General features: G+C 46.6%; 2 protein-coding genes across 6 annotated transcripts in view; one reads left to right on the top strand and one right to left on the bottom strand.

Annotated features, from left to right (window-relative positions):
- Positions 1–21,844, bottom strand: part of Iqcg (IQ motif containing G) — a 37,030-nt gene extending 15,186 nt beyond the window's left edge. For 2 of the 4 annotated variants that reach the window (XM_013513363.1, XM_005383090.2), the window contains exons 1-6: positions 21,608–21,687; positions 19,397–19,463; positions 17,827–18,151; positions 15,094–15,302; positions 14,325–14,453; positions 9,904–9,985 (exon numbers count right to left, since the gene is read on the bottom strand). In XM_013513363.1, coding sequence (XP_013368817.1) covers positions 9,904–9,985; positions 14,325–14,453; positions 15,094–15,302; positions 17,827–18,151; positions 19,397–19,404 — 753 coding nt within the window. In that variant the 5' untranslated portion in view covers positions 19,405–19,463; positions 21,608–21,687. Of the gene's footprint in view, positions 1–9,903; positions 9,986–14,324; positions 14,454–15,093; positions 15,303–17,826; positions 18,152–19,396; positions 19,464–21,607; positions 21,688–21,711 lie in introns of those variants that run through there. The other 2 variants (XM_013513365.1, XM_013513364.1) reach the window with 2 other exon arrangements.
- Positions 21,845–21,908: 64 nt separating this feature from the next.
- Positions 21,909–25,552, top strand: Rpl35a (ribosomal protein L35a). 2 transcript variants are annotated; one of them, XM_005383082.2, is made up of 5 exons: positions 21,909–21,971; positions 22,847–22,890; positions 23,087–23,239; positions 24,512–24,656; positions 25,485–25,552. In XM_005383082.2, the coding sequence occupies exons 2-5, from the start codon at positions 22,880–22,882 to the stop codon at positions 25,506–25,508; spliced, it is 333 nt and encodes a 110-aa protein (XP_005383139.1). In that variant the 5' UTR covers positions 21,909–21,971; positions 22,847–22,879; the 3' UTR covers positions 25,509–25,552. The 2 variants fall into 2 exon arrangements, with proteins under 2 accessions (XP_005383139.1, XP_005383140.1); XM_005383083.2 differs by lacking the exon at positions 21,909–21,971 and adding an exon at positions 21,991–22,015.
- The last annotated feature ends 1,649 nt before the right edge of the window (positions 25,553–27,201 follow it).

Below are 27,201 nucleotides of genomic sequence, written 5' to 3'. Positions count from 1 at the left end.
AAAAAAGTAGAAATATGACTTCACTTCTCATCAGTGGGAATTCTTTTACCTATCTAAACCTTGAGACTTTCTTAAGGTCCAGTTTACAATCCCTTAAAAGCCAAGTCCCTTCCCCAGAAGCAGGAACGAATCACATGAGGAACACTTGCTTAGCAAGTGTGAGGTGCCGGGTTCAGTCTCCAACACACACAGACTCTCCTCTTTCTTTCTGTTTCTCTCCCTCTCTCCCTCTGTCTCTCTCTCTCTGTCTCTCTCTCTCTCACACACACACACATACATACAGGCTTCTCCAGAAAACTTAAGCCCACATCAATAATTATAGCTTTAGCCAGGGATGTAGCTCAGTGGTTTAGCTCCCGCCTGGCAAGCCCGAGGCCCTAGGTTTGATTCCTGGCACACAAACACAAAAAAAATTATAGTTTTGCTTTTGACAAAATCTAATAGCATTGGGCACTTATGTGTTCATTAAATAATGTCCATGTGAAAATATACTTGCAAAATTCAAGAACATATTCTGGTTAGCTTTTTTAAAAATTAAAGTGAATATTAAATCTTGTAATGTGAAGATCAGAAACACAGAACTCCAGGGTTTCCGCATGTGGAAAGCAGAAGATCTCTTGTTCCATAACTGTTCAAGTTCACACCACCCGGCTGTGCCACAGCAGAGGCATCTGGTTTTAATGCTGCTGCCTTGGGCTCTGGTTCTGCACAGCCACTGTTACAGCCTCCATGGCAACAGTGTGGAAACGCAGAGGAAGACAAAACACCAAGCAGTGAATGATGGAAACACCATGACCCTGGCATCAAAGCGAGCAAACTGCCAGTCATTTCCACCTCTTCCCTGTGCAAAAAGACCCAAACTAGAAGCAGTAGGCCAGGATAAGATGTCGAGTTCAGGAATTCCTTTTAAGATGTTCACAGATGCTAACTGTGGTGGCGCACACCTGTAATTCTAGCACTTAGGAGGTTGAGGCAGAGGATTGCCACAAGTTCAAGGCCAGCCTGGGCTACATAGTAAGTTTGAGGTCAGCCTGAACTATACAGCAAGACTGTGTAAAAAAAATGAAAAAAAAAAAAAAAAAAAAACACAGAAAAGAAATGAAAGATGATGTTATGAATGCCAGGTGTGGAAGCACATGCCTGTAATCTCATATCTCAGGAGGCTGATGCAGGAAGATTGCCCTGAGTTTGAGGCCAGCCTAGGTTACATAGTGAGACTCTTATTTCAAAAAAATAAAAACAGCTGGGCATGGTGGCGCATGCCTGTAATCCCAGCACTTGGGAGGCTGAGGCAGGAGGATCCTTGTGAGTTCGAGGCCAGCCTGGGCTACAAAGTGAGCTCAAGGCCAGCCTGAAATGCATAGTGAAACCCTGTCTCAAAAAGAAAAAAATTAAAATTAAAATAAAATAAAAACAAAACCAAAAGATTTTCATGGAGAAAAGCTCTGCCACAGCCTCTAACCCGAATGTCTACAGAGCTGTAGTTTTGTGCATGACCAGGGTCTGAGGGCAGATGTGGCATATTTGTGGGTTTTCATGGCAGACCCAACTTTACTCCCAAGTTCCAAAACTGCTTCAGACCTTGTTTGTGGGCTTGTTACTTGAATTCAGAGAAGCATGATTTAGTGACAGAAAGAAAGACTTAATCAGCCACAGCACACAAGTCCCTGAGGACTGGCACGGTGATGTGAGCCACGGGCTTTTCATGGTAGCGTCAGTTTCCTTAAGTGAGTACAGGGTAAAAAGGAGACTGTGGCCCTGGAGTTTTGGACTACTATCTTTGTTTGGATGGCAAAAGCAAAACGGGGAGTAATCTACTGAAGTGATAAATGCCATCCGCAAAGGTACAGTTGTATATGAAATTCACATTTTTGTCTGCTGATGCCTAAGGGTACTGCTGCACCCACAAAGGTCCTAAATCAACCTGAGCTACCTTGATCTCCCATTTGGAGTCTCTGCTTCCTCTCCCAGGGAGCAGGACACCATTCGTATCTTCCTTTCATAATAAATGCCACGCCCCTCACTGCCAGTGCCTTGGATCCTCGCATGAGCCACCTGAACCGCACAGTGTCACAGATGTCTAGCCATGAGGGGCAAAGGGCAGTCCCCACTGTATAAACACTCCTCAGTGCCACCGCCTGCAGTAACCAGAGGAAGCCTCCAACTGTTTGCTGTGTTTTATGGTAACGTGGTCAACACTGTTGAGACTCTGATGACAAGCCATTAAGAGCAGGTAAGCCAAGGGGCTGGGGATTTAGCTCAGCGGCAAAAGTGCCTGCCTGGCAAGCGCAAGGTCGTGAGTTCGGTTCCCGGTACCGGAGAAAACCAAAAAAAAACAAAAAAAAAAAAAAAAGAAAAGAGCAGGTAAGCCAGATATGATGGCACACAACTGTAGTCCTAGTGTTACAGACAGCTAAGGAGGTAGAAATATTGTAGGCAGGTCCCTCGAAGGAGCCAGTGCAGAAGATGGGATACACTGAACCGTGGAAAGACACAGATACATCCACTGAGGGACAGACCCATCAAAACAAAAGATGAAGAGAATACACCCATGTACTTTCCCCAAGGATAAACAACAGCAACTGATAGTCTAAATACATATAGGTCCCCTTGGGAAAGCCAGGAAGAGCCACTGACCCACCCCCTCCAGGAAAAGCCCCTGTTCTGTACGCATGCCAGCTTGCTACTGACTTGTTTTCCCGTTTGCTTCCCATGGAGCCAATATTACCTGAGCAGTTATGCCCATAATCTTCTTGGTTGATCACAGTTTTGTCCCACCTCATGCTCACCTTGCAATTCCCATTTTTCCTCACCTTGGACCTACCTCACCTCTGGTTTTGCTCTATAAAAATCCCTAGAAAACGCAGGGTCCTCAGCAACCCACCCGGGACCCCTTCTATCTGTCTCTCAGACAGAATATTCTGCTCTTAAAATCCATTGTTCCTAAAATTCATTCTTTGATTTTAGAGAACATGAACTTGTATTGGACATATAGCAGGTTGGGCGTTTCTTTCCCCTATATCATTTGGAGGTCTTCCACCAAGATCATTGGACAGAGGTAAGAGTTTGCTTTTGTTTCATAGACTCTGGATAGGGACTCTTAGGTAACAAATTTTTATACTTCAAATTTTGTTATGTCTTTGCCCACTGTGTGTAATTGCTTATGCTTTGTCTCTTATATAGTTTTGTTAAAATGGCGATAAATTTGTTAAAAACATGGGAAGGTTATAAAGTTATGATACTTCTTCTATTTTATTTATTTATTTATTTTTGTCTTTTTGAGACAGGGTCTCACTATGCATTTCAGGCTGCACTTGAGCTCACTTTGTAGCCCAGCCTGGTCTCAGACTCGCAAGAATCTTCCTGCCTCAGCCTCCCAAGTGCTGGAACTACAAGCATGCACTACCATGCCCAGCTTGTAATACTTCTTTAATTGGTCATTTTTATTCCTGTTCTATATATGCTGCATTTGAACTAGTTACTGAATTTACTAGTATTCCTTGCTTGACTTTAGACAATAGCACTAGAAAGAGTAATGTTAGAGTGCCCCCTAGTGGACTTTAATATAAACTTCTGTAAAATGAGTCTTTTTAAGTGAAATCTAGTTGATACTTTGAAAAATATATACATGCCTATATAATAAAACATGGGACTCCTTCCACCAGTTAAAAGATGCTAGGTTGGTGGATGTTCTTAATACTTGGAGGACAGGGCCGGGGTTATAGCTCAGTGGCAAGCACCTGCTTGGCAAGCGTGAAGTCATGACTTCAATTCCTGGTACAAAAGAAAAAGACTTCTAGGACAGGTTTCACTGGGACAGACTGGCTCTGATCCTCCTCTGCACCCTACAGGAAATGTCGAGCCTGTTCTGCTTCAGTTTCCTTTCTGGTCTGATCTTCCGCTGGGGAGGAGGCAATCTTAGCTCTTGAGATTCCTTTTTTGGAAACATGTAAGAGGAAAGAGAAAGAATTCTGAACTTTTCTAATCTTTTCCTCCTAGTCAAGAATTAAGTGAAGCCCATAGAAAATGAGCACTTGCTAATGCTGAAGACAGGAAAGTCATTTTAGCTGAGGGACATATACCTCGTCTCTGGGTCAGAAGAGACATTGGAATTTTGCCCCTCCAGGAGAACACCTGTAAAAGTCACGTCCCAGCTTAGTGTTGTGGGCAGGTCTCCCTCTAGAGGCTGAACCTTAGATACAATGGAAGAACTGACGTCTGGGTGAAACCAGAAGGAGCTACTGCTGAAGCACCACACTCACGGGACCAAAATACATTTGGCCGAAAGGAGGATCTGGACCTTTTCTCTTTCCCCCTAGGTCTAGTTATCATTTATGTGTATAGGAGAAAATACTTTGATAATAAATTGTGTACTTTGAAATCTTTACTATAAACTTATAAAGTGCTAGGTAATTATTTTCCTCAGGCTTTTACCTATTCCTTATAGAACTCTGACAAACAGTGGTTACTCTGCCAGTTAGGTAAACACTTTTAGAGCAGCTGCCACTCTTAAAGCAGAGGACAGGTTTCCCCCGCATTACCTGACGAGTTCCCACTGAAGCCACTGGGCAATGGAATGCTGACGAGACAGGCAGCTGGGCTCCTTTCTGGAGACCAACCTCTGGTTGTGCCGAGCTGACCAATAGAAACTGAGAGAGGGGTCCTGGCGGGGGCTGCTCTCTGGTGGAACACAAAGGTTCCTCCATGGAGACTGGCTCCCAACCACAGGAAAGTCTCCATGTATCTGTCATACTTATCTCTCTCTGCTAGTGAACTAGAAAATTCCCCTAAGCTTTTCAGGTGACTTTACCATCACTTTATCCTTAGACTGCCCGTCCCTCCAAACATCAGACTGAGGCAGCTTGCAACAATTGTTTGCCTTTCACAGCAGCTATCAGGGGAATGCTTTATATTTGTGTCTTACATATGCAAAGAGTAAGAAATTTGAGTCATCCCCTTCATGTGTACATAAAAGACTAATAAATGTGCCTTTACTAACATGTAAAATGTGATTTTTAGATGATAAATATAAGTGAGCCTCAAAGATATAAATAAAGCATAGCCTTGTTCTGCTGCTAGGAAAGGTTGCCTAGGTGATTAGATAGATAATACAAGTGTCTTGGAGACTTCTTTGCCCTAGGGCCCAAGGCAGAATTTCTCAAGTCAACTGTTCCTTCTATCTACCTCTAGGTGATCTCCTTTGCAGGCTGAGAAGCACTCTGACTACTTCCAACCCATTTTTTGATATATGATATGACCTCTTTCAAAGAACAAAAAGCAATCATTTATTACAGAGTTATGCTTCTTTCTTTAAACATTACTGTCATAGTTGGAACCAACTGTAACTTGTGCCTATAAATGTCCCACAGGAGTAAGTTCACAAGTTCCCTGGGAAAATGAAATTGGGCACCAGTGTGAGGGTGGATAGGCTGGTCAGATTTTGTCTTCTGGTCTCTCTAGAGGGCATTCACCTGCCCTGGAGTGGAATCTATTCAACAGACACTTTGAAGGTATAGAAATTAAAGAGGATACACAAATTGTTTCTTTTTGCATTTCAGACATGGGGAGGGGCTCAATGTCAAAGTCTCTTACTCCTTTGGAATGCATTCTTAAGCACTGGAGGATATTTGACCCTTATATGTTGAAAAAGAACCATTTTTCTGCACATGCATGTGGCAAACCTACCCCCTAGAGCCAAAGGGAATGCGGAGGGAAATATTAATTATAATGCTATTTTACAGCTAGAATTGTACTGTAAAAAAAGGAAATGGTCAGAATTGTTTGATGTTGACTTTCTTTGCATTAAGAAATGGTCCCTAGAGCCGGGGATATAGCTTAGCAGCATAAGCGCTTGCCTGGCAAGCTTGAGGTCATGAGTTCAATTCCCGTACAAAAGAAAAGAAAAGAAAAGAAATCGTCCTTATTTGTGTTCGAAATGTAATTGTGAGCCTCGTGAGAACCAGACATCCACTATCCCTGAGGCCCTTAAGGCATCCACTATCCCTGAGCCTGAGACTATCCCACCTGAGGGACAAGATTTCTGAGGACAAGATTTCCAAGACAACCCTTAATCAGAGCCTCACTCTGTTACGAGTCTAAGGCTTCCTGTACTTGCCCTTCCGGTCCTGGGGGTAGGGCTTCTAGACCAGCTGTAATCCAAACCTCTACAGGACTACACCCATCCTTAGCTGAGTTTAGGCAAGCTCCTCAAGGACAGCATCCTTTATAGGAAGTAAACGGGCAATTTGGAACTTTCAGTGTTCACATCTTTTTTTCCCTCTGTGACCTAAAGCAGATCAAACTTGATGTAGGAAAATTTTCAGATGAGTCTGATAAGGATTTACTCAGATCGATGAGCTACACTAGAAAGATTTAATGTTACTTTTAAATCAAACATTGACTTCTAATGAGAGACAAGCAGCGTTACAAGCTGCTATTGCATTTGGGGATGAATACCATGCTGTTAATTTTAGACAGGCCAAAGGTGGACAGCCAAGGGAACAACCAGTTCCCACTGGAGCCCAAGCAGACCCTACTCAAAGCCCCTACTGGCTTAGCAACCAGGTGGGAGATTAGAGCAGGAGGCATCTCCAGACATGTGTTCTTGAAGGTCTAAGATGAATGGCAACTAAGCCCCTCAATTATTTTAAATTCTCAATTATTCAACAAGAGAAAAATGAGCACCCCTCGGCCTTCTTAGATAATTTGCAAGTGGCATTGGTTAAACATATGTCCATAGATGTCCATAGCTCCTGATTCAACAGAAGGACAAATTATGCTTAAAGACATGTTTATTATCCAGTCAGCCCAGAATATTAAGAAAAAATTACAAAAGATAGCTTTTGCTCCAGAGAGTTCACTTTGTACTTTAGTGAAAAGTGCCTCCTCAGTATTTTATAAGTGAGTTGAGGCAGAGGCCAAAGAGAGAAAACAAGGAGACCAGGAGAATGCCGCTGCCTTTGTTGTACCCTTTCAAGAAACAGACTCTAGGTCTGATTCTTGGGGCTGCAAGAACAGCTACAGCGGGGGCCAAAAGCCAGGCCACCTTAAGAGGGACTGCCCTCAGAAGCCCCCTGAGCCGTGCCCTAACTTCCAAGATGACCACTGGAGGTCAGGCTGCCCTCTGAGGCAGAAGCCCCAGAGTTCAGACCCATCCTACCAGTTGGTCCAGCAAGACTGAAGGGTCCTGAGGTACTCTCTGCCTTCTCCTTCTGGCCAGATTGTCATCTCTACAGAGGAGCCCCAGGTAATCATGACTATAGAGGAAAAAGAAACCAGCCTACTGTTAGACACTGGTGCATGTATCTTTGTCCTTCTCCAACTCTGGCCTTCCTTCCAGCCATCATAGCTCAAAGAGATACCAGGAAAAATAACTTGCTTAGGGCTGGGGATATAGCTCAGTGGCACAAGCTCCTGCCTGGCAAGCACAGGGTCCTGAGTTCAATTCCCGGTACAAAAAAAAAAAAAACTTGCTTAAACTCTAACTGGGATGATTTTCTTTTCACCTATTCCTTTTAGTTATTCCTCAAAGCCCAGCTTCCATCCCAGGGAGATATATTGTATCCTGTCTAAATACTGTAATACCCAGGTTGCCAGCTAATCAAAATGATGCTGACACTAGTTTTACAAAGACAATATATATTGTTTCTGTACAATACCTTGAGAGTTTTTCATTGGTCAAAATAATGTGTTCCTATAATGTGGTTCTCATAAGTCATCAAAAATTTAAAAATAATTACAACTAAAACTGGGGGGAGTGTGCCCAGCACTCAGGAGGCTGAGGCAGGAGGATCATTATGAGTCTGAGACCAGCCTAGGCTACAAAGTGAGCTCAAGGCCAGCCTGAACTGCATAGCAAGACCCTGTCTCAAAAAGACAAAAAAAACAAAAACAAACAAACAAACAAAAACACAAAAAACAGAACAAAAACAAAAAACTAGGGGGAACTTATAGCAAAATATCAGTCTCCATCAGTAGAGGGGTCTAAGAGCCAGTAGATTACAATTGCTATTCTAGTCCTTTAAGGACAGTTTCTATTGCTGTTTTCCTTTTCTTTTTTTTTTTTCTTTTTTTTTTTTTTGGTACCAGGAATTGAACTCAGGACCTTGCACTTGCCAGGCAGGCACTTATGCCACTGAGCTATATCCCCAGCAAGGACAGTTTCTAAACCTACGTGTCAGCTCTAATGCTCATGCTTTAACTGTACATTCTCTAACTTCTTAAAAATGTGTTTCTTCTTGCCTAGAGGCTGTCAAACCCCAAGTGATTATACAGATGAAATCAATGACAAATATGCTAGACTCCTTTTACTGGGATCCACCAGATCAACCTTGCCAAGAGAGGCTTTTATGCCACACATGAAGGCCTTAGCTATTCTCAGTGGGACTTAAACAGCACCAAAGCTGGTCTCTCTTTCCTAAAGAAATAAAATTAATGAGAGAAGCCATCCTCCAAAGTTGGATGGCATTAGACATTCTAACTGCAGCACAGGGGGTACTTCAGCAACTGTGAAAACTGAATGTTGTGTGTACATTTCTGATCCTTCTGCTAATAGCTCAATAGATGTTCAAGCTATTAGATGACAACTTAATAACAAGCCAGACTCTGAAATTCCCTGGAGCCTTTCCCTATCCTCTTCATGGGAAGCTGTTACGGGCTCTTCGTGGTGGAAATCTCTGTTGACTGTATGCATAGTTATCCTGTTGATCTTATTATTTGGTCAGGTGTACTTGTTTCTTTGGCTTTGTCTCCTCCAGACGTAAAGCTATACGCCTACCCAGGAGGAGAAAATGCCTGGTGTCCACTGAGGGCCTTTACATAGACCCCGTGGAGGGTACCTCTGAGTGCTGGTCGCAACTAAGACCCCCTTCTGCCTGAAGATGTCAGATCAGTCCTCGCCCATTGCTCTCTCATGGCAGTTCGGGGTATTTCTTCAGAGGGGGGAATGTTATAGACAGCTAAAACTAGGTAGAAATATTCCAGGTAGTCAGACCTCAAAAGAGCCAATGCAGAAGAGGGGATATATTGCAACTGTGGGGGAGACATAGGCACCTCCCCTGGGGCCAGACCTCAAGACAAAGGATGAAAGGAATGCACCCACATACTTCCCCTAAGGATAAACATCAGGGATTGATATTCTAAATAGGTATCATCACCTTGGGAAAGCCAGGAGGAGCCACTGACCCACCCCCTCCAGGAAAAGCCGCTGTTCTGTATTCATGCCAGCTTGCTATGGGACTCGCTTCCCCATTTGGTCCCCAAGTAACCAATATTACCTGAGCAGTTGTGCTCATAATCTTATTGGTTGATCATAGTTTTGTCCCACCTCATGCCCACCTTGTGATTTCCCATTTTCCCCCACCTTGGACCTGCCTCACCTTGTGGTTTTGCTCTATAAAAATCCCTAGGGAAGGCAGGGTCCTCAGCAACCCACCCAGGACCCCTTCTGTCTCTCTCAGACAGAAACTTTCTTTCCCTAATGAATTTACTCTGCTATTAACATCCGTTGTTCCTAAAATTCATTCTTTGATTTTAGAGAACACGAACTTGTACTGGACATCTAGCAGGTTGGGAGTTTCTTTCCCCTGTATCACTGGCACTTGGGAGGTAGAGGCGGGAGAATCTTCACAAGTTTGAGGCCAGCCTGGGCCACATAGTGAGCTCAAGGCCAGCCTGAACTACACAGGGGTGGTGTGGCCGGGGCGGGACATGACTGTGACAACGGACTAAGAGTTCCAGGGCCCTGGGGTCCTCAGGGCTCTGCCGTGTGGCTCCTCTCTTCCCGGTGTCAGGGAAAAGGCGGAGAAGCGCTGATCTCCCCCACACAGCTTTTCCCTGCCTGAGAAAGAGGCTTCCGTACACTGTCCCAGCCCCGCCACTCCTGGTGCCGGCCATGGCGCTTACCTGTACTTCTGCTTGCCGTTCTTTCTTAACGTTAATCAGTTGTTTTTGAAGAGATTTTATCATTTTTCGTCCCTTTTCCTCCCTGCAAAAAATAAGGATTTGTCGGTGGAGTGGGGCTACCAAGCCCTAGGATGGACGGGCACCCCAACAGCTGCAGAGCAGGTTCAGCGCCTGGGATTCCGGCTCAGGAGCCTGGGGGCCTCGGCGGCAGCTTGGGCCAGGAGCACACCCTCCTACCCCTGCTCAAACGCTGCGGTTCGTGTTAGTCAACTGGAAGAAGACTTCTCTGGCTTCTCAGTGTTCTATCCAAAATATCTGCTGCTGAGGAAAAGTGAAGAAGTTGCTGAGAAAAACAGAATTCCCTTCTATTCTGAACACTAGTGCATATTTTCACCTCAACCTTGGGAGGTGATCTGACAGCCTTTTATTTTCTTTTCTGGTACCGGGAATCAAACTCAGGACCTTGTGCTTGCCAGGGAGGCGCAGTGCTGCTGAGCTATATCCCCAGCCCTATCCTTTTGTTTTGCTTTCATTTATTTATTTATTTATTTATTTTTTTTTTTTTGAGTCAGAGTCTTGCTATGTAATCCAAGCTGGCCTTGAACTCATGGCACTCTTGGTGGACATTACCCTTACCTTACAGATGGTGGACACAGTTGTGCCTCAGTGACCTTCAGCTGCAGGGAGCATGTCGAGCAGGTCTCAGCCTCTAGGCCCTGAGAGCTCCCTGAGTGACCTCTGAGGCCATACTTGCTTTCTGCACACTGCATCCAGCCACCTACTCAGTGTGGCGGGTGCACCAGGGCATGTCCCATGGGTGACTGACTCAGAGATGCCCTGATGGCCTCGCCAAGCCACCCTGGGATGACACAGCCACCTCTGCCTCGAAGCTTCCCCTCCTTCACGGGGCCTCTCGCGTGAGATGTGGAGGCTCAGCCCGTTTCCCTCACACCAGTGGCCCCTGCGTGAATGACTGCTGCCACATGTACTCTCAGGACTGGGCCTTACACGCTGTCACACAAGCAGGACAGGGCTCAAGCTCAGTACTGTCCGACACAAACTCCAAGAACTGAACTACATTCTGGACCTTTATTTGCTCTGAGAAACACAATTCTCTCTCCAGCAACACCATTAGTTAGGTTTAAAACAAATAAAATGCCTAGCCAGGTGTGGTGGCGCAGGCCTGTGATCCCAGCACTCCTGAGGCTGAGGCAGGAGGACTGCCCTGAGTTCAAGGCCAGCCTGGGCTACATAGCGAGACTCTGTCTCAAAAAAACAAAACAAAACACCAAAACAATACATGAGTAAGCAAAACAACCAAAAACTTAGCATGAAACTATATCTATGCAGGAATTTTTGGTGGGGAGGTCATTCAGGCTAGTCTTGAACTCATGGTGATCCTCCTGCCTCAGCCTCCAGAGTGCTGGGATTACAGGTGTGTGCCATCACACCTGGCTACACAGGAATTTTTAGAAAGCATGAACCTAAAGTAGAGCTGGTCACCACTGAAACAAACTGCAGATTTGGGACTACCCATTTATCATCACAGAAAATAGGTATGAAAAATGATAGTTTAGCTCAGTTATCAAAGTCAGCACCCCAAGTACAGATTTATTTAAAGGTACAAGCCAGGTGTGATGGTACACACCTGTAATCCTAGCCCTTGGGAGGCTGAAGCAGGATTACCATGAGTTCAAGGCCAGCCTGGGCTACATAGTGAGACCTTGTCTCAAAAAATAAACAAATCATTTATATAAGTAATATGTATATGACTACTTTAGAAAATGCAAAAAAGGAGAAAAGTAAAAGAAAAATTGCCCATGTCCCACTATCTTGAGTTAACTATAGTTAAAATTTTACTACAGATCCTTCTAATCGATATAAACTACAGAGAAGCCACTTTGAAGATATCAATATGTAATACAACCACCATTGTTAATTCCCTACCACTTTGTTTGGAACTCTGTATTGTCTGTATTGTGCTTGTGATATGTTGTAAAATGTTGTATGTCTGTTAATGTTTCCCTCCTTTTATCCTTAAAAAAAAAAAAAAAAAAAAATATATAAACTACAATTTTTCTCACATAGAACTGGTAGTGGTACATTTTGTGTATAATTTTTACCCTAATTTTATACTTTACATACACTTTGTCTTTTTAATCAGTAGTGGACCCATCACTTACTTCTCTTCCCATTTCAAACAACACCAGAATAACCAGAAAGGAATAATAAAAGGTGTAAACCTACCAAAGAGGGTAAAACAGGCAAAAATGAAACTGAGGGGGCTGGGGATTTAGCTCAGCGGCACAGCGCCTGCCTGACAAGCACAAGGTCCTGAATTTGATTCATAGCAGGAAAAAAAAAAGAAAAAAAGAAAAAGAAAAGAAGATATAAAACAAAGAAAGAAAGAAAGAAAAATGCAATGGAAATGTGTCCAGAAGAAGAAGCCAAGAATAAAACTACATCAAGCTGCTCGGCGCAGGGCAGTCAGGCCCCTTTGAATGACTCTAAAACAAAACAACGAAAATGTTAGTATAAAACTGTTAATTAAATGAATGAGGCCAGGGATTCAATCCCTAGTACTAGAGGGGGAGAAAAAGCTGCTAAAGCCAGACATGGCGCACACCTGTCACCCCAGCACTCAGGAGGCTGAGGCAGGAGGATCGCTGGGAGTTTAAATTGTATTTTGCAGTGTCTACGTTCTGTTCAGCTGTCCGGCACAGATGGGAGCAGTCCTGGTGGGACTGGCCAGCTATCACTGTGATTGGTAGCTGCTGGGTGCCCTATGCCCATGAAAACTCTAGTGCAGAGTTTATCACAACCCTGGGGAAGAAAGCAGAGAACAGCGCGCAAGGAAAAGCAGTTTCTCCTCCCCAGACGTCCCAATCAGGGGCCCGCAGAACCTGTGGGCTGCACATCTGGGACTCGGCCAGCTGTGGGTCAAGTACACTTCCAGTCCAGCCTAGGCAGCTTGGTGAATTAGTGAGACCCTGCCTCACATTTAAAAACAGAAAGAAGAGGCTGGAGATGTAGCACAAAGGCCCTGGGTTCAGTACCGGTACTGCAAAGAGGCACCACAGAGAAAACACAAAAACACTGAACACCTTTTCTCTTGGCATCAGTACGTTTGTACAGTATCTGTGTTGTGTTAGCTGTTAGGAGGAGTCCAGGAATGATCCAAACTAAAGCCAGGACGTTGCTTACATGAGATCCAAAGGCAGGGGGGCTGGGGATTTAGCTCAGCGGCAAAGCGCCTGCCTGGCAAGTGCAAGGTCGTGAGTTCCGTTCCCGGTACCGGAAAAAAACCAAAAAAAAAAAAAAAAAAAACAAAGGCAGGAGCCGGGCGTGGTGGCGCACGCCTGTAATCCCAGCACTCGGGAGGCAGGAGGATTGTTGCGAGTTTAAGGCCAGCCTGGACTACAAAGTGAGCTCAAGGCCAGCCTGAACTGCATAGCGAGATCCTGTCTCAAAAAGACAAAAAACAAAACAACAACAAAAAAACCCCAAAACGCCCAAAGATATGCAGGCCGCGTCATGCCAGGCACTCAAATGTCTTGCCAGGCATCGTGCAACCAATCTTGCAGATGCCAAGGTACAGGTATATGGGTCCATGTAAGAAGTTATTCTAAAGGACTTTGTCCCCTTCCTTCCCTTTTTCTTTCTGCAGATTGCACCACTGAGCTAGACTCACAGGGCTATGCTGAACATTCTTTTTTGTTTTTTGAGACAGGGTCTCACGTTTGTAATGCAGGCTGGCGTTGAACTCACTATGCATCCCAGACTGGCCTTAAACTAATGGTGATCTTCCTGCCTCAGCCTCCCGAGTGCTGAGATTTTTGGCATGTGCCACCACACAAGGTGGATCCTTGATACATATTGTAGATTCAAATAACTAAGGTCCATAGAAATCTGAATTATTATCCCAGATAATATAGGAGTAGAATCTACATTTCTGACTTCTAGCTAACTTCCTTGGAAAGTATACACTGGATTTGCTTTAGAAAACAAGGATTTCAGTAGAGGTTTCATTACCATTCCATTCCCCTCTGGTTCTCTGCCCTCCCCTTCCTGTTCCTTCTCTTCCATTTATTTATTTTTACACAGTGTCTAGCTATGTAGCCCAGGCTGGCCTTGAGCCTCCTGCCTCAGCCTCCCAAAGTGCTGGGATTACAGGTGTCTGCCACCACACTTGGCTTGGTAAGAGCTTTATACAGTTTTAAAATACAACAAGCAGAGCTGGGCATGATAGCACAGCACTATAGCCCCAGCTACTTGGGAGGCTGAGGCAAGAGGATCACTTGAGCCCACGAGTTTAAGGCCAGTCTAAGCAACATAGTGAGATCCCATTCCAGACACACACGTGTGCGTGCACACACAAAGTACACTCACACACACACCACAGCAAATCCCACCGCTCCGACCTGTCAATGGCATCATAGAAGTGCATCTTGTTCTCCTTCTCCTTGCGCAGGGTTTGCAAAAGGCTTGTGAAAGTTCCTGACTCTTGCAGCTCCTGCATGGTGCTCACGAGGACATCGCTGAGAAACTGCCTGTGGAGAGGAGCGAGTTAGTGAGATCTGGTTCCCTTGCTTCATAGGGGCTACAGAAGTGACACAAACCCAGAAAGGGCATCTCGGTTAAGATGGGATTAATGCAGGAATCCTTTAGCCCAAGGAAATCTATTCATAAACTAGGCATGGGGGCTGAGGATTTAGCTCAACGGCAAAGCGCCTGCCTGGCAAGCGCAAGGTCGTGAGTTCGGTTCCTGGTACCGGAGAAAAACCAAGAAAAAGAAAAAAAAACAAAAAAAAAAGAAATTCTGTATCATAAACTAGGCATGGTGTCACTCACCTGTAAACTCAGCCACTTGGGAGGCTGAGGCAGGAGGATCACCAGTTCAAGGCCCCTTGAACCTGGGCAATTTAACAAGACTCTGTCTCAAAAAAAAATTTTTGAAGGGCTTTGGCTTTTCTACGAAGGGATAAAGAGTAAATAGTCTTAGCTTTGCAGTCCCCTGTTGTCCTCTTTTTTTGTTTTGTTGTTGTTATTTTGAGCCAGGATCTTGCTATGTAGCCCAGATTGCCCTTGAACTTGGGGTGATTGTCCTGCCTCAGCCTCCCGAGTGCTGGGATTCCAGGCTTGCGCCACCACTCTCTGCCCTATGTTGTGAAACATGCTGTCCATCCTCACCTGTCGTTCTGAGTCTTCTTCAGCGTCTCCATGCTGAGGATGGCCTGCCCCGTAGGTGTTTTCAAGTCCAGGTCTTGCATTTTGTTAAACTCTGCCGCCACCTGGCCTTCTGCTCTGCCTTCGGGCGACCCTGGTGCTTTGAGTGATAACCGAGTTGATATTTTCCTTGCAGCCAAGGACCCTGGCGGTTTGTCCGGGCTATTGCTTCTCTACAAGCAAATGATATTGAGAAAGGTGTTTTAAACTGAGAGCACAGTATTCCAAGAAAGAGGGTTTTGCCTGTGTGTTGCAGCCTTGCTTTATCCCACTAGGCTGCTACAGTTCAAGATGTGCTCTTCTTCTGCACAGTGAACCCGGGGGCCCACCGTTTTGTGTCTTCTCCAACGTCCCCTCTGTTGCTCCCCAGAGGTAAGGTGGGGGCTGGGGGTGTAGCTCTGGGGAGACACATCTTATTTTTCAATTTATTTTTGCTGTATGGTGATCAAACCCAGGGACTCTGTCACCAAGCTGTACCTCCAGAACTTAATTTTTTTTCCCCCGGTATCGGGAATCGAACTCTCAACCTTGTGCTTGCCAGGCAGGCACTGTGCCGCTGAGCTAAATCCCCAGCCCCTATCCCCAGAACTCTAAATAGTGTTTTTATTTGTGCCAGGTGTGGTAGGAAACACCTGCAGTTCTTGCACTCAGGAGGCTGAGCCAGGAGGATCACTGTGAGTTCAAGGCCTGTCTGGGCTACATAGTGAGGTCAAGGTCAGCCTGAACTACACAGTGAGACCTTATATCAAAAAGAAATTTTTTTGTTTTTATTTTGAGGCAGAGTCTTGCTAGGCTAAGCTGCCCAGGCTGGCCTCGAACTAATGATCCTCCTGCCTCAGCCTCTTGAGTAGATGGGACTACAGGTGTACACCACTGCGCCTGGGTAAAGCACACCTTCAATATGTGCAAGCCCCTAGGCTCAGTCTCGGCGTCACCCCTGCATGCACATGCGCAGACGCGCTCTCTCATACACACACACAGACACACACACACACAAAGTTCCTTGTGAAATAGCTGTTCGAGAGCGCTCACTATATTGTTATTCACTGGAGGATATGGGCTTTGAGATGGAAGAGCCTTGGAGACTGCAGCTCATTTCAAATTCTTTTTGGGTGCGAGAATATTGCGGATGTGGCCCAGGGGCTTTGCAACAGCCCCAGGCCATCTTTTATTTGGAGATAGGGTCTCCCTAAATCACTAGATTGCTCAGACTGGGCTCTAACTTGTAATCCTCCCACCTGAGCCTCACAGAGTGTTGGCTTCACAGGGGTATGCCACTGTACCTGGCTAATTTTCCTTCCTTAATATGGATTTATTTCTCTTTTTTTGAGTCAGGGTCTAGCTATGTAGTACAGGCTGCCCTTGAACTCACTAAGGAGCCCAGGCTGGGCTCAAACTCAGCAGTCCTCCTGCCTCAGCCTCCTTAGTGCTGGGATTACAGGCATGCGCCACCATGTCCAGCAAGAATTGAAACATTTGGTGGGCATGGTGGCACACACTTATAATCCCAGCACTCTTGGAGGCTGAAGCAGGAGGATCATAAATTCAAACACAGTCTGGTTAACTTAGTGCTGGGCACATAATGTAGCTCACTGCAAAGGCCTTAGGTTTAATCCCCAGTACCAAAGAGGGGAAATAGGTTTAAAAATATATACCTCGGTCCCCCCAAAAAAGAAAAAATAAAGACTGCTCTCTATTAAGTTAAGTTTTGTGATAGCTCCTTGGTGCTCAGGGGTCCAGACGTCATTGCAAATGTCAGGCCTGAGGAAAAGCGCGCCAAACAGCCCCAAAACTTCGGCGCGTTCAGCAAGGACAGCAGTGCAGACGTCGCAGGTGAGCTTCGCCCCCTAGTGTTCAGTTTTCTTCTAGCCACTGAGGACTGGGGCGAGGAGGGCTGGGGATTTGGTCTGGGCGTGCGCATGGAGTTGCTTCCCCTCCCCAGTGTGCACGTGGGTCCCGAGGAGCCGCAGCGGTTCAGCGCTAGGGCCCTGTGGACACCGAGTGCCTCGGGTAAAGTGGCGCACTATTTGCATATGGTCTGTGAGTGCCGCTTAGGCGCCTCCCTAGCCTCGAGTACAAATGTAGCATGGTTGTTACATTGTATTCCCCAGCACTCGGGAGGCTGAGGCAGGAGGATCATTGCCAGTTCGAGGCCATCCTGGGCTACAAAGTGAGCTCAAGGCCAGCCTGAACTGCATAGAGAGACCCTGTCTTAAAAAGCCAAAAAAAAAAAAAAAAAAAAAAAAAAAAAAAAAAAAAAAAACAAGAAAATAAATCTGAACATATTTTTTTCCTTTTGTTTTTTGTTTTTTGAGACAAGGTGTTGCTATACAGCACAGGCTGGCCTTGAGCAAGTGGCGATCCTCCTGCCTCAGCCTCCCCAGTGCTGGGATCACACGTGTGCCCAGACACAATTATTTTCTGAGTATTTTCCGTCTGAGGTTGGTTACACGGATGGATGCAGAGCCCCTGTGTGGAGGGCGGGGGGGTACTGTCTTCATAGGGTTTCAACCAGAGTCCTCTCTGAATAACGCCACTATCCTGCCAAAGGCTGTTCTGCTCCTAACCACACCGAGCTGTGGCCGTTTCCCCCATCAGCGGAGGATTCTGACAGACAGCCTTTATCAGAGACGAGGCTGGCCAGCAGCTCGCTGTAACTGCCGGAGAGCCGCCCCGGGGATAGCAGAGCACACTCACCGCGCTCACCGGCGCCATGCTCTGCCGCCTGTCCAGAGGCCACGGCATGATGTAGCCCAGAATGGACAGCTGGTCGGCGGTGTCCTCCAGCACCGCGGAGATCGTCAGCACCTCCAGGAGGGACAGCCCCACTTCGGCTTCGGCGTCGGCTTTGGCGTCGGCTTTGGCGTCGGCTTCGGCGTCGGCTTCGGCGTCTGCTTCGGCGTCGGCTTCGGCTTCGGGCTCCGCTGTCGATGCTTCCTCAGCGGCTCCAGGTGGCTCACCTGTCACCAGCATCATGGCCTTAGGCCATGATGGAGGAGCGGGTGAGGCTTCCAAGTTGTGTCTAAGGAGAAAGTACAGAAAAGATAAGTCTGTGAGCAATGTTCCAGTGTGAAACTCAAAAACACAGGCAAGTTAGGCAGGGTGGTGAATGCCAGTAATGCCAGCACTCGGAAGGCTGAGGCAGGAGGATCACTGTTACTTCAAGGCCACCTTGGGCTACATAGTAAGTTCACGGCCAGCCCGAACTGCATATGAAGACGCTATCTCAAAAGAACTAAAACACAAACAGCAACAAAAAAATAAAAGTAAGAGTTTACATGGGATTCTGATAAATACCCTTTACCTTGACAGACCAAAAGCTAACAACTTATTGTTTCAGATAGGTAGCTCTTGCTGGGTGTGGTGGTGCACTCCTGTAACCCCAGCTACTTGGGATGCTGAGGCAGGAGAATTGCAAGTTTAAGGCCAGCCTGGGCAACTCAGCAAGACTCTGTCTCAAAAATAAAACAAAAAAATTTTAAAAGCGGGTGATGCAGCTCAGTGGTAGAGCGCATACCTAGCATGCCTGAAGCTCTGGATTCAATCCCCAACACCAGGAGGAGGAAGGAGGGAGGGAGGGAGGGGGGGAGCAAGAGAGGAAGGAAGGAAGGTAGGAAGAAAGACAATGTAACCCATCCTATTGGCTAGGCTTAATTTGAACTTGGCCAAGATGACCTTTATTCTCAAGCCACATCTTTAAATGTAACCAGAAGTGTGTGGTTACTGAGAAATAGAAGGCCACAGCGGTCCCCAGGCACCACCAGCCCTCACTTTCTGGGATTTCTGCCCTGGTGTCCTCACTGTCCCTTGTGGAATGGAACGAATCGGCTTAACCAAGAGACCCCTGTGAGGGTAACCTTGGGAATTCCAAAGCCAGCGACAAAGGCTGCAGCAGTAGCCTTTTGTTAGCTCCGTCTCACTCTGATGGGGGCAGCCTGGACACCCATGTCCCGGGGACGTCCAGGCGGCCCTCTGTGCTGCAGTTGAGGAGGCCAAGTCCACTCCACTGTGACTGAGCCACTGGAAGCCGCCCGCCCCCAGCAGGTCCCCACGGCCACAGTCCTGGCTGCTGCAGCCTTCTGAGACTGTGGAACTGGGCCGGAACCGGCCATGCTGCTCCCAGTCTGACCCACAGGAACTGAGTATAGCAGTGTGGGTCACTGCATGCTGGGGCGTTTTGTTACACAGCAGTGCCCAAGTCTGCAGAAACTTCACACAGGCAGAATTAAATTTACATATGCAAAATACACTGGAATTCTGAACATACCCTTCCATTCTTCTGTAGTTTTGTCAGCTGCCACGGGATGTTTCCGATCTCACAAAAACGCAGTCACCTGAAATGAGGAGACATTGAGATTATGTAAGGGCTGCTGAGTGATGCTTCAGTTATTTCTATGCCTTTTTTCAGTTTGTTGTATTTTTTGAGACAAGGTCTTGCTATGGAGCTCAGGCTGCCCTTGAACTCACTAGGTAGCCCAGGCTGGCCACAAACTCCTGGTGGTCCTCCTGCCTCAGCCTCTGGAGTGCTGGCATTACAGGCGTGCACTACTGTATCCAGCTCAATGCCTTTTCACTGAGAGAAAAAGGGTTGCAGAGCTGTGGCTCATCCCTCATTTTGCTCAGCGTGGCAGTCCCGGGGTGGAAGAACCACTGGTAGCCTGGGATGCAGGTCTCTGAACCAGCAGTTTTTTTTTTTTTCTTTTTTGTTTGTTTTTCTCTGGTACCAGGAACCAAACTCACGACCTTGCACTTGCCAGGCAGGCGCTTTGCCGCTGAGCTAAATCCCCAGCCCCTGAACCAGCAGTTTAATTACTGGTCTACCTAAACCAGCTGTAGTGGTGCATGCCTATAGTCCCGGCACTCAGGAGGCTGAGGCAGCAAGATCCCCATGAGTTTGAGGGCAACCTGAGCTACGTAGGGAATTCAGTGCCAGCCTAAGCTATTACATAGTGGACCCTGTCTTAAAACAACAAAACAAAAAATTATTGGTCTACCAAAACTGCAGATACACACTCATGATGTCTCCTTTTAAAGTATGTTAATATCCAATGTGAGTTTAGTACATTTCATTGTATTCCTTTTTTTTTTGTCTTTTTGAGACAGGGTCTCACTATGCAGTTCAGGCTGGCCTTGAGTTCACTTTGTAGCCCAGGTTGGTCTTGAACTCTCAACAATCCTCCTGCCTCAGCCTCCCGAGTGCTGGGATTACAGGTGTGCACCACCACACCCAGTTTATGTTATTTTAAAAAATTTTTTGGTTCTCAAGATTGAATCCAGGGCCTTTGCACTGAGCCATATCCTTGCCTTTTGTTTTGTTTTGTGTTTTTATTTTTTTAAAATTTTTTTTGTTTTGGGGCTGGGGATTTAGCTCAACGGCAAAGCGCCTGCCTGGCAAGCGCAAGGTCGTGAGTTCGGTTCTCGGTACCGGAGAAAAGCCAAAAACAGGAGAAAAAAAAAAAAAAAAAAGTTGGTAAAATTTTTTTGTTTTGACACAGGGTCACACTAAATTGTTACTTTGCCCAAGTTGGGCTCAAACTTGGGATCCTCGTGCCTCAGCCTCCCAGAATTCTGGGATGATAGGCATGTGTCACCATGCCCGGCTTACTTATCTATTTTTTGTTTGTTTGAAGTGTAATGTTTATAAATGTTTCATAAAACTGTGGAGTCACCTTTACTCCTACCTACCAGCACACCCTTGACACTCATAATATCTGCTAGCCATGCGGTCGCCCCCCCATCTCTCAGCAGGTTCCTGTCTCCTAAGGAATCTTTAAAAACAGTTCTAGAGATAAAACCTCCTCCTGAGGGAGGAGTGTTTACCCAAGGGAAGAACAGACTAAAGAACTCATATTTTTTTGGTGGTGTTTCTGTCCGAGCCATACAAGGGCGCCCTACAGGTGAGTTAACATCCCAGAGGCTCCTCCTTCACATCCCCTTTTCGAAACTGTTGTTTAGGCTCGTCTGCAATCTTGCGGTCCTCCTGCCTCAGCCTCCAGAGTAGCCGGTTACTATCGCGTGCCACCGCGTCTGGCTTCCTTTAATTTCTTCCTTTCTCTCTGTCTCTCTCTCTCTGTGTAGTTCAGATTGGCCTTCAACTCACTATGTAGCCCAGGCTGGCCTGGAATTGCTAGGATCAAGCGATTCTCCCGCCCCAGCCTCCTGAGTAGAAGCTGGGACCACAGGGGCACGCCAACACGCCCGCTTATAAAATCATTTCTTTAAAGAGGTAAGAGAGAATAACAAAAAAGACAGAAGAGGGCCGGGGATATAGCTCAACGGCACAGTGCCTGCCTGTCAAGCACAAAGTCCTGAGTTAGATTCCCAGCAAAAAAGGGGAAGAGCTCCTTCTGCCTTCATGCTCCCGCTTCTCTGCCTGCTAGGGCAGGATCCGAGAGTCCGCTCGGTCTACCGCAGTGAGGAAGAGAGAAAGACAGTCCTGTGTTCGCCAAACGGCGTTAAATTCTCGATCCGGCACTACCTTTCAGCGTACCATCGGCAGACACCAAATCCTCGGTAGGGAACCAAGCTAAACTGTTGCTATAGCAACGTACTTTTTTGGAGGGGGACCTTCTCCTCTCCCACCTTAGTTGGCTACCGTATTGCCTCTCTCAATTCGCCAATACTACACGTTAACACTGAATATTGCAACTGAAAGGACTTTGGGAAAGAATTGTAGGCGCGTTGTTAAATGTGGCTTATTTCAGTCCGAAGACGCGTTCTGATGCGTGTTTTTACGGCGTTCGCGGAGGATGCCTAAGAGAGGGCGGGGCGGGGCAGTTTTTCCCATAAGGCCACGCGGTGGGGCCTTGTCTTTCTTTTCCGCCATCTTGGCGCCCAGGGAGGTGAGGGGGGCGCCCGCTGTCGGAGTTGGGGGCGAAGAAGCGGGGTGGGTTGGGCAGTACACCGCGGCGAGGCGCCGGGGCGGCTCGGAGACCGTGTCAGCCGGTGGTTTCCGAGGATTCCAGGAGCAGGGAGGACGGGATGGAGCAGATGCGAGGCAGATAGTGCTGGGCCCCTGACACCGGGAGAACGAGTGGCCGGGCGATCGGAGTTGGTTCCCGGGAGGAGTGGAATAGACGCGCTTCGTCTGTGTGCACTTGCGCACAGAATAGTGGCTCCTCTAAGCTGACTTTCCGCGTTTGGTCCCTCTGAAAACTCTCTTTGTCCACAGTCTCCGGCTTTTTCCCACCCACTGCTTTAAAAGTCTTATGTGCATCTGTCAGTTTCGTAAATCTTTAAGTTAATTTTGGACCACAGAGAGCGGCATGAGTGCGCCGGGCGCGGTGGCGCACGCCTGTAATCCCAGCACTCAGGAGGCTGAGGCAGGAGGATTGTTGCGAGTGCGAGACCATCCTGGGCTACAAAGTGAGCTCAAGGCTAGCCTGAGCTGCATATCGAGACCTTGTGTCGCAAAGACCAAAAAAAAGCAGTCTGGGCCTTCTCGGGGTTCTCCATTGAAAGCGGTGGTGATGACACTACACTGCTCTGGCACTTAACTTTTGCCTTCGTTTTGGCGTTTGCGTAGCTGTCAGCCCAGCCATCCGCTGCGGTTTGGGTGAGCTGCCGCGCTCTCTCCTGATGACCGTGCCGTGGCACAGTTACGTGTCTCCAAACTAGCGCGAAACGCCAAGAAGGGATTTATGTGACAGGCGTAAAAAACTAGAAGTTGCAAGGGGAGAAACTTAAGTTCGGTTCTAAACTGAGTCTTTTATTTCAGGCCTGCTGGGATCAGGACTTCTAATAGACAAATATGTCTGGAAGGTAAGCGTTTTAAATATTACTCAATTCAGTGTGAATCTCAGCAAGCTTGAAATTGGTGGGGAAATACTCGGTGTTTGTTACAGATACCTTTTGGGCGACAGTTATTACAAGTCAAATTATATTGGTGGTTTATGGAAGAAAAACGAGATCTTTTTTAACAGCCTATGTCTGACGTCATGTATTTTGTGTGTCTTAGACTGTGGTGCAAGGCCATTTTTGCTGGCTATAAGCGGGGTCTCCGGAACCAGAGGGAACACACAGCTCTTCTTAAAATTGAAGGTGTTTATGCCCGCGATGAAACCGAATTCTACTTAGGCAAGAGGTGTGCTTATGTGTACAAAGCGAAAAAGTAAGTTTACCCCTTGTGACGCTTTGGAATTTTTACTTTATCTGCCTCAGTTGTTTTGTTGGAAGGCTTTGGTAAAGTGGCACTGTGGCTTCTACTCTGGGCTTTAGGAAACTTTATGGAAAGTTCAGGAATGGCCAGGTGTGGTGGTGCATGCCTGTAATCCCAGCACTCCAGGAGGCTGAGGCAGGATTGCTGGGAGTTCGAGGCCAGCCTGGGCTACAAAGTGAGCTCGAGGCCAGCCTGGACTGCAGAGTGAGATCCTGTCTCGCACAGACCAAAAAAACAAACAAACCAGGAAAGTTAAGGAAGGTTGTTAGCTTTTGTGGGTAGTGTTGCTGAGGGTAGGTAGTCTTGAGTATTTAGAAAGTTACAACTGTTAATTGTTTCAAGGAAGGAGTTAGTTTGTGTTCATTTTAATTCCTTACAATAATTTTTGTATTTTTATACATGGCTTTAAGGTATTAATTACATCTCTAGAACATGTGTCCCCGCAGCCCCCAGGGTTGAACCCAGGACCTTGTGCATACTATGCGTGCTTCTACCAGTGAGCTATGCCCTAGCCCAGAATATTAGTTCTTTTTTTTTTTTTTATTTTGTAGCTTTTTTTTTTTTTTGGTTTTTCTCCGGTACCGGGAACCGAACTCACGACCTTGCGCTTGCCAGGCAGGCGCTTTTGCCGCTGAGCTAAATCCCCAGCCCCCCAGAATATTAGTTCTTAATCGTGGGTTCATAGCCCTTTTCAGACCAGTTAAGCTCTCTGGGGGTGGAGCTCTGCAATGCACTTGGCTGGCTAGCGTGCACAGGCCCTGAGTTCAGTCCCCAGCTCCTCAAAGAAGTCTGGGGAGATGTTTTAATCCTTGCCCTCCTTTGTCAGCCAGAGTACTCCTTTGAGATTAGAAGTGAGGTCCTGTGTACCGCGCTTAAACTCAGTGTTCACCTCATTCAGTCAAAGAAAGGCAAAGCCACCAGGACCCTCCGAGAACCTGTGCACGAGGCTTCCATGTTTCTGTTCTAATCCCAGCGAGAATTTGGCACTTGGTACCTGGCTATTCATTCTCACCTGGGTAGCACGGTTAGCTGTATCTGTCTGTCCTGGTCCTGTCCTAGTAATAGACATGGCATCTAAATTAATATTGGAGGCATTAAGTTTCTGAGGTGGTTCTAAGGGGGTAGCCGGGGTTGAGCCACTAGTCTAGAGGTCGTGAAGAATTTGTACCAAACTATATCAGCAGCCTCAGTTCTCATTTCTCTTCTGTCCTCCTTTAAAATCAGCAACACAGTGACTCCAGGTGGCAAACCAAACAAAACCAGAGTGATCTGGGGAAAGGTAACTCGGGCCCATGGAAATAGCGGCATGGTTCGTGCCAAGTTCCGAAGCAACCTTCCTGCCAAAGCCATTGGACACCGAATCCGTGTGGTGAGTGCAGTTAGTAACAGTGAGCCTCGTTGAGTCAAACCAAGCTCAGAGGGTTGGATTGGGACCTCCCAGAGACTCTCTGATGGTGAAATGAAACTAGTAAATTGTGCGGCAAAATCAGTGGCCGATATGTAAATGAGTGTCATAGAACATTTGGTTCTTTTCTTGTGGAAGGCAGTCTCTGGTGTCAGTCTTGTAGCAGAGGAGATGTCATTAGCCTGATTTTGTACGTAGAACAGATGCTCACAGTCCTCCATCTCAGGAGCTTGGCACATGTCTCGAGGCCAGATGCAGAGGATAACTCCAGTTTTTTCTTTAGTGAGGCCCTATTTTAGATAGTAATTTTGGAACCCTGGGGTACTGGTTGTTGGGTGTGGTTTTTCTTTTTTTTGAGGCAAGGTCTCACTATGCAGTTCAGGCTGGCCTAGGACTCATGTAGACCGCGCTGGCCTCGAACTCACAGTGATCCTCCTGCCTCAGCTTCCCAAGTGCTAGGACTACAGCTTTGCACTACCACACCTGGCAGCCATGGAGTACTGTTGAATCCTGTGAACAGTTGATCCCTGTCATGAGGGTTTTAAAATCAGTCATTAGAAGCAGCTAAAGTAAACATACTTTGTGAGCTTGCTTAGAGGTGCATGTTGGAAACGGAAGCATGTTCACCTAGAAGACCGAGTGTCATAAACAGTTGGTTCTCTTGCCATAGAATGAGGCATCGTTTGGTGCCTTTCCCCGATGAGTAATGGAGAGTCACCTGTGCTAGGGTGCTTAGGAACATGGGTAAGTTCATGTATAATGCTCACCTGATGTTATGTTCTTTTTCCCTAGATGCTGTACCCCTCAAGGATTTGAACTCATGGGAAATAAAAGTGCATTTGTGCTCTTGTATTTTTTAAGTGGCTTAAAAACCTTACTGTCCTGAATTACGTTGCCATATGGGAAAGATTGTCCAGCCTTTTCAGAGTACAAGGAATTAAGAGAACTCCACGCAGTGGTCACGATAGGGCAGTTAGAGGTATTTAGAAGGTGATGGGATTTCTGTGAGCAGCCGCACGAGTGCGTATCGAGGAGGTGAAATCTGCTGTGGGAAGTGGAAGGAGGCGCTGAAGTTAACACTGTCTTCTAGGAGCTGGGGTGTGGGTCAGCGGGGCTGCTGGGCAGCAGTCTGGAAGCCCTGGTGGTTCTGCAGCGCTGAGAGAAGAAAACCTAAAGCAACATGCAGTAGGCTGTGCTTGTTCCTTGCACACCGGTAGAGGGGCTTGGGCGACTGATGAAGTGCGAATAGTTTGGGGTTATATTGCTGGTGTCTGTAAGCTCATTCAGGTAACAAGGGCCTGTCTTTGGCATGTGTGAAATGGGCAAACTTTCACTGTATGTTTCCTGGCAGAGTAGTGTTAAGCTCAAAGTATCACGTGCCACCACCTCAGAAGTAGCTCCAGGGCTGGAAATGTGGCTCAGTGGTAAAGTTCTTACATACGCAAGGCCCTGGGTGCAGTTCCTCAGCACCACCCAAAAACCCCAGACAGGTACCTTTCTCTCGTTTGTTTGTTTTTGTGTGGAGAATTGAACTCGGGACCTTGCACTTGCCAGGCAGGTGCTTTGCCACTGAGTTATAGCCCTAGCTCCCTGGTTTCTTTTTGAGCCTTTTCACAAGGTTCCCTAGGCTGGCCACAGGTTCTCCATCCTGCCTCAGCATCCCAAGTTGGGGTTACATGCATGTGCTGTAATCCAGGATTGGTTTCATTTTTAATGTATTATACTATTATTTTTAATGTATAATACTGTGTATTATACATACATAGTATAGTGCCAATTAAAGCATTTCAGTAGCATGTCAGGAAGGAAAGTAAGCAGGGCTCTAGAATGTGAATTTCGGTGTTTTTTTTAAAAAATTGATTAATGGCATCAGGAGTGTGGTTATAGATTACTTGATGCAGTAGCAGCTAGTGTTTAACATCTTTAAATTCCACTAAAAATGTTACCTGAAATGTGGGGATTTGCTGAACAGCTCCTTTAAGTTTTGATTCCCCCCTCCCCCCCCCGCTCCGGTACCAGGAATTGAACTCAAGACCTTGCACTTGCCAGACAGGCGCTGTGCCACTGAGCTAAATCCCCAGCCCCTTCCTTTAAGTTTTGAAACTTGGTTTTTCTTGTCAAATGCCAAAAAAGGACTAGCATTCTAGAAGTGTAATGGAGGGAAGAGCTTGGAGGATGGGTAGGAAGAGCACGTAGCAGTTCTAAGAAAGGTTTGGTAAGTTGGGTGGTTTTACTCCAGTAAAGTTTCCATTCTAGGGGCTGGGGGTTTAGCTCAGCAGTGCAGCACCTGCCTGGCAAGCACGAGGTCATGAGTTCGATTCCCGGTACCAGGGAAAAAAAACCAAAAAAAAAAAGTTTCCATTCTTGCAGTTACCTGGCTGATGGAAATAAACTTGGGTTTGTACCAGGTTCATTTTTAATACGGCTTCAAGGCCAAAGGGGTGGATTGGAAGGAGCAGCAGTTCGGGGCCATTGGTCATCTGCGCTCTCCTTTTCAGATCGGAGTTGT

Source organism: Chinchilla lanigera, unplaced genomic scaffold (assembly GCF_000276665.1).
Source record: "Chinchilla lanigera isolate Chin_1 unplaced genomic scaffold, ChiLan1.0 scaffold00019, whole genome shotgun sequence".
NCBI lineage: Eukaryota > Metazoa > Chordata > Mammalia > Rodentia > Chinchillidae > Chinchilla > Chinchilla lanigera.
The sequence above is the reverse complement of the archived record's forward strand: the minus strand, read 5'-3'. Positions and strand labels throughout refer to the sequence as shown.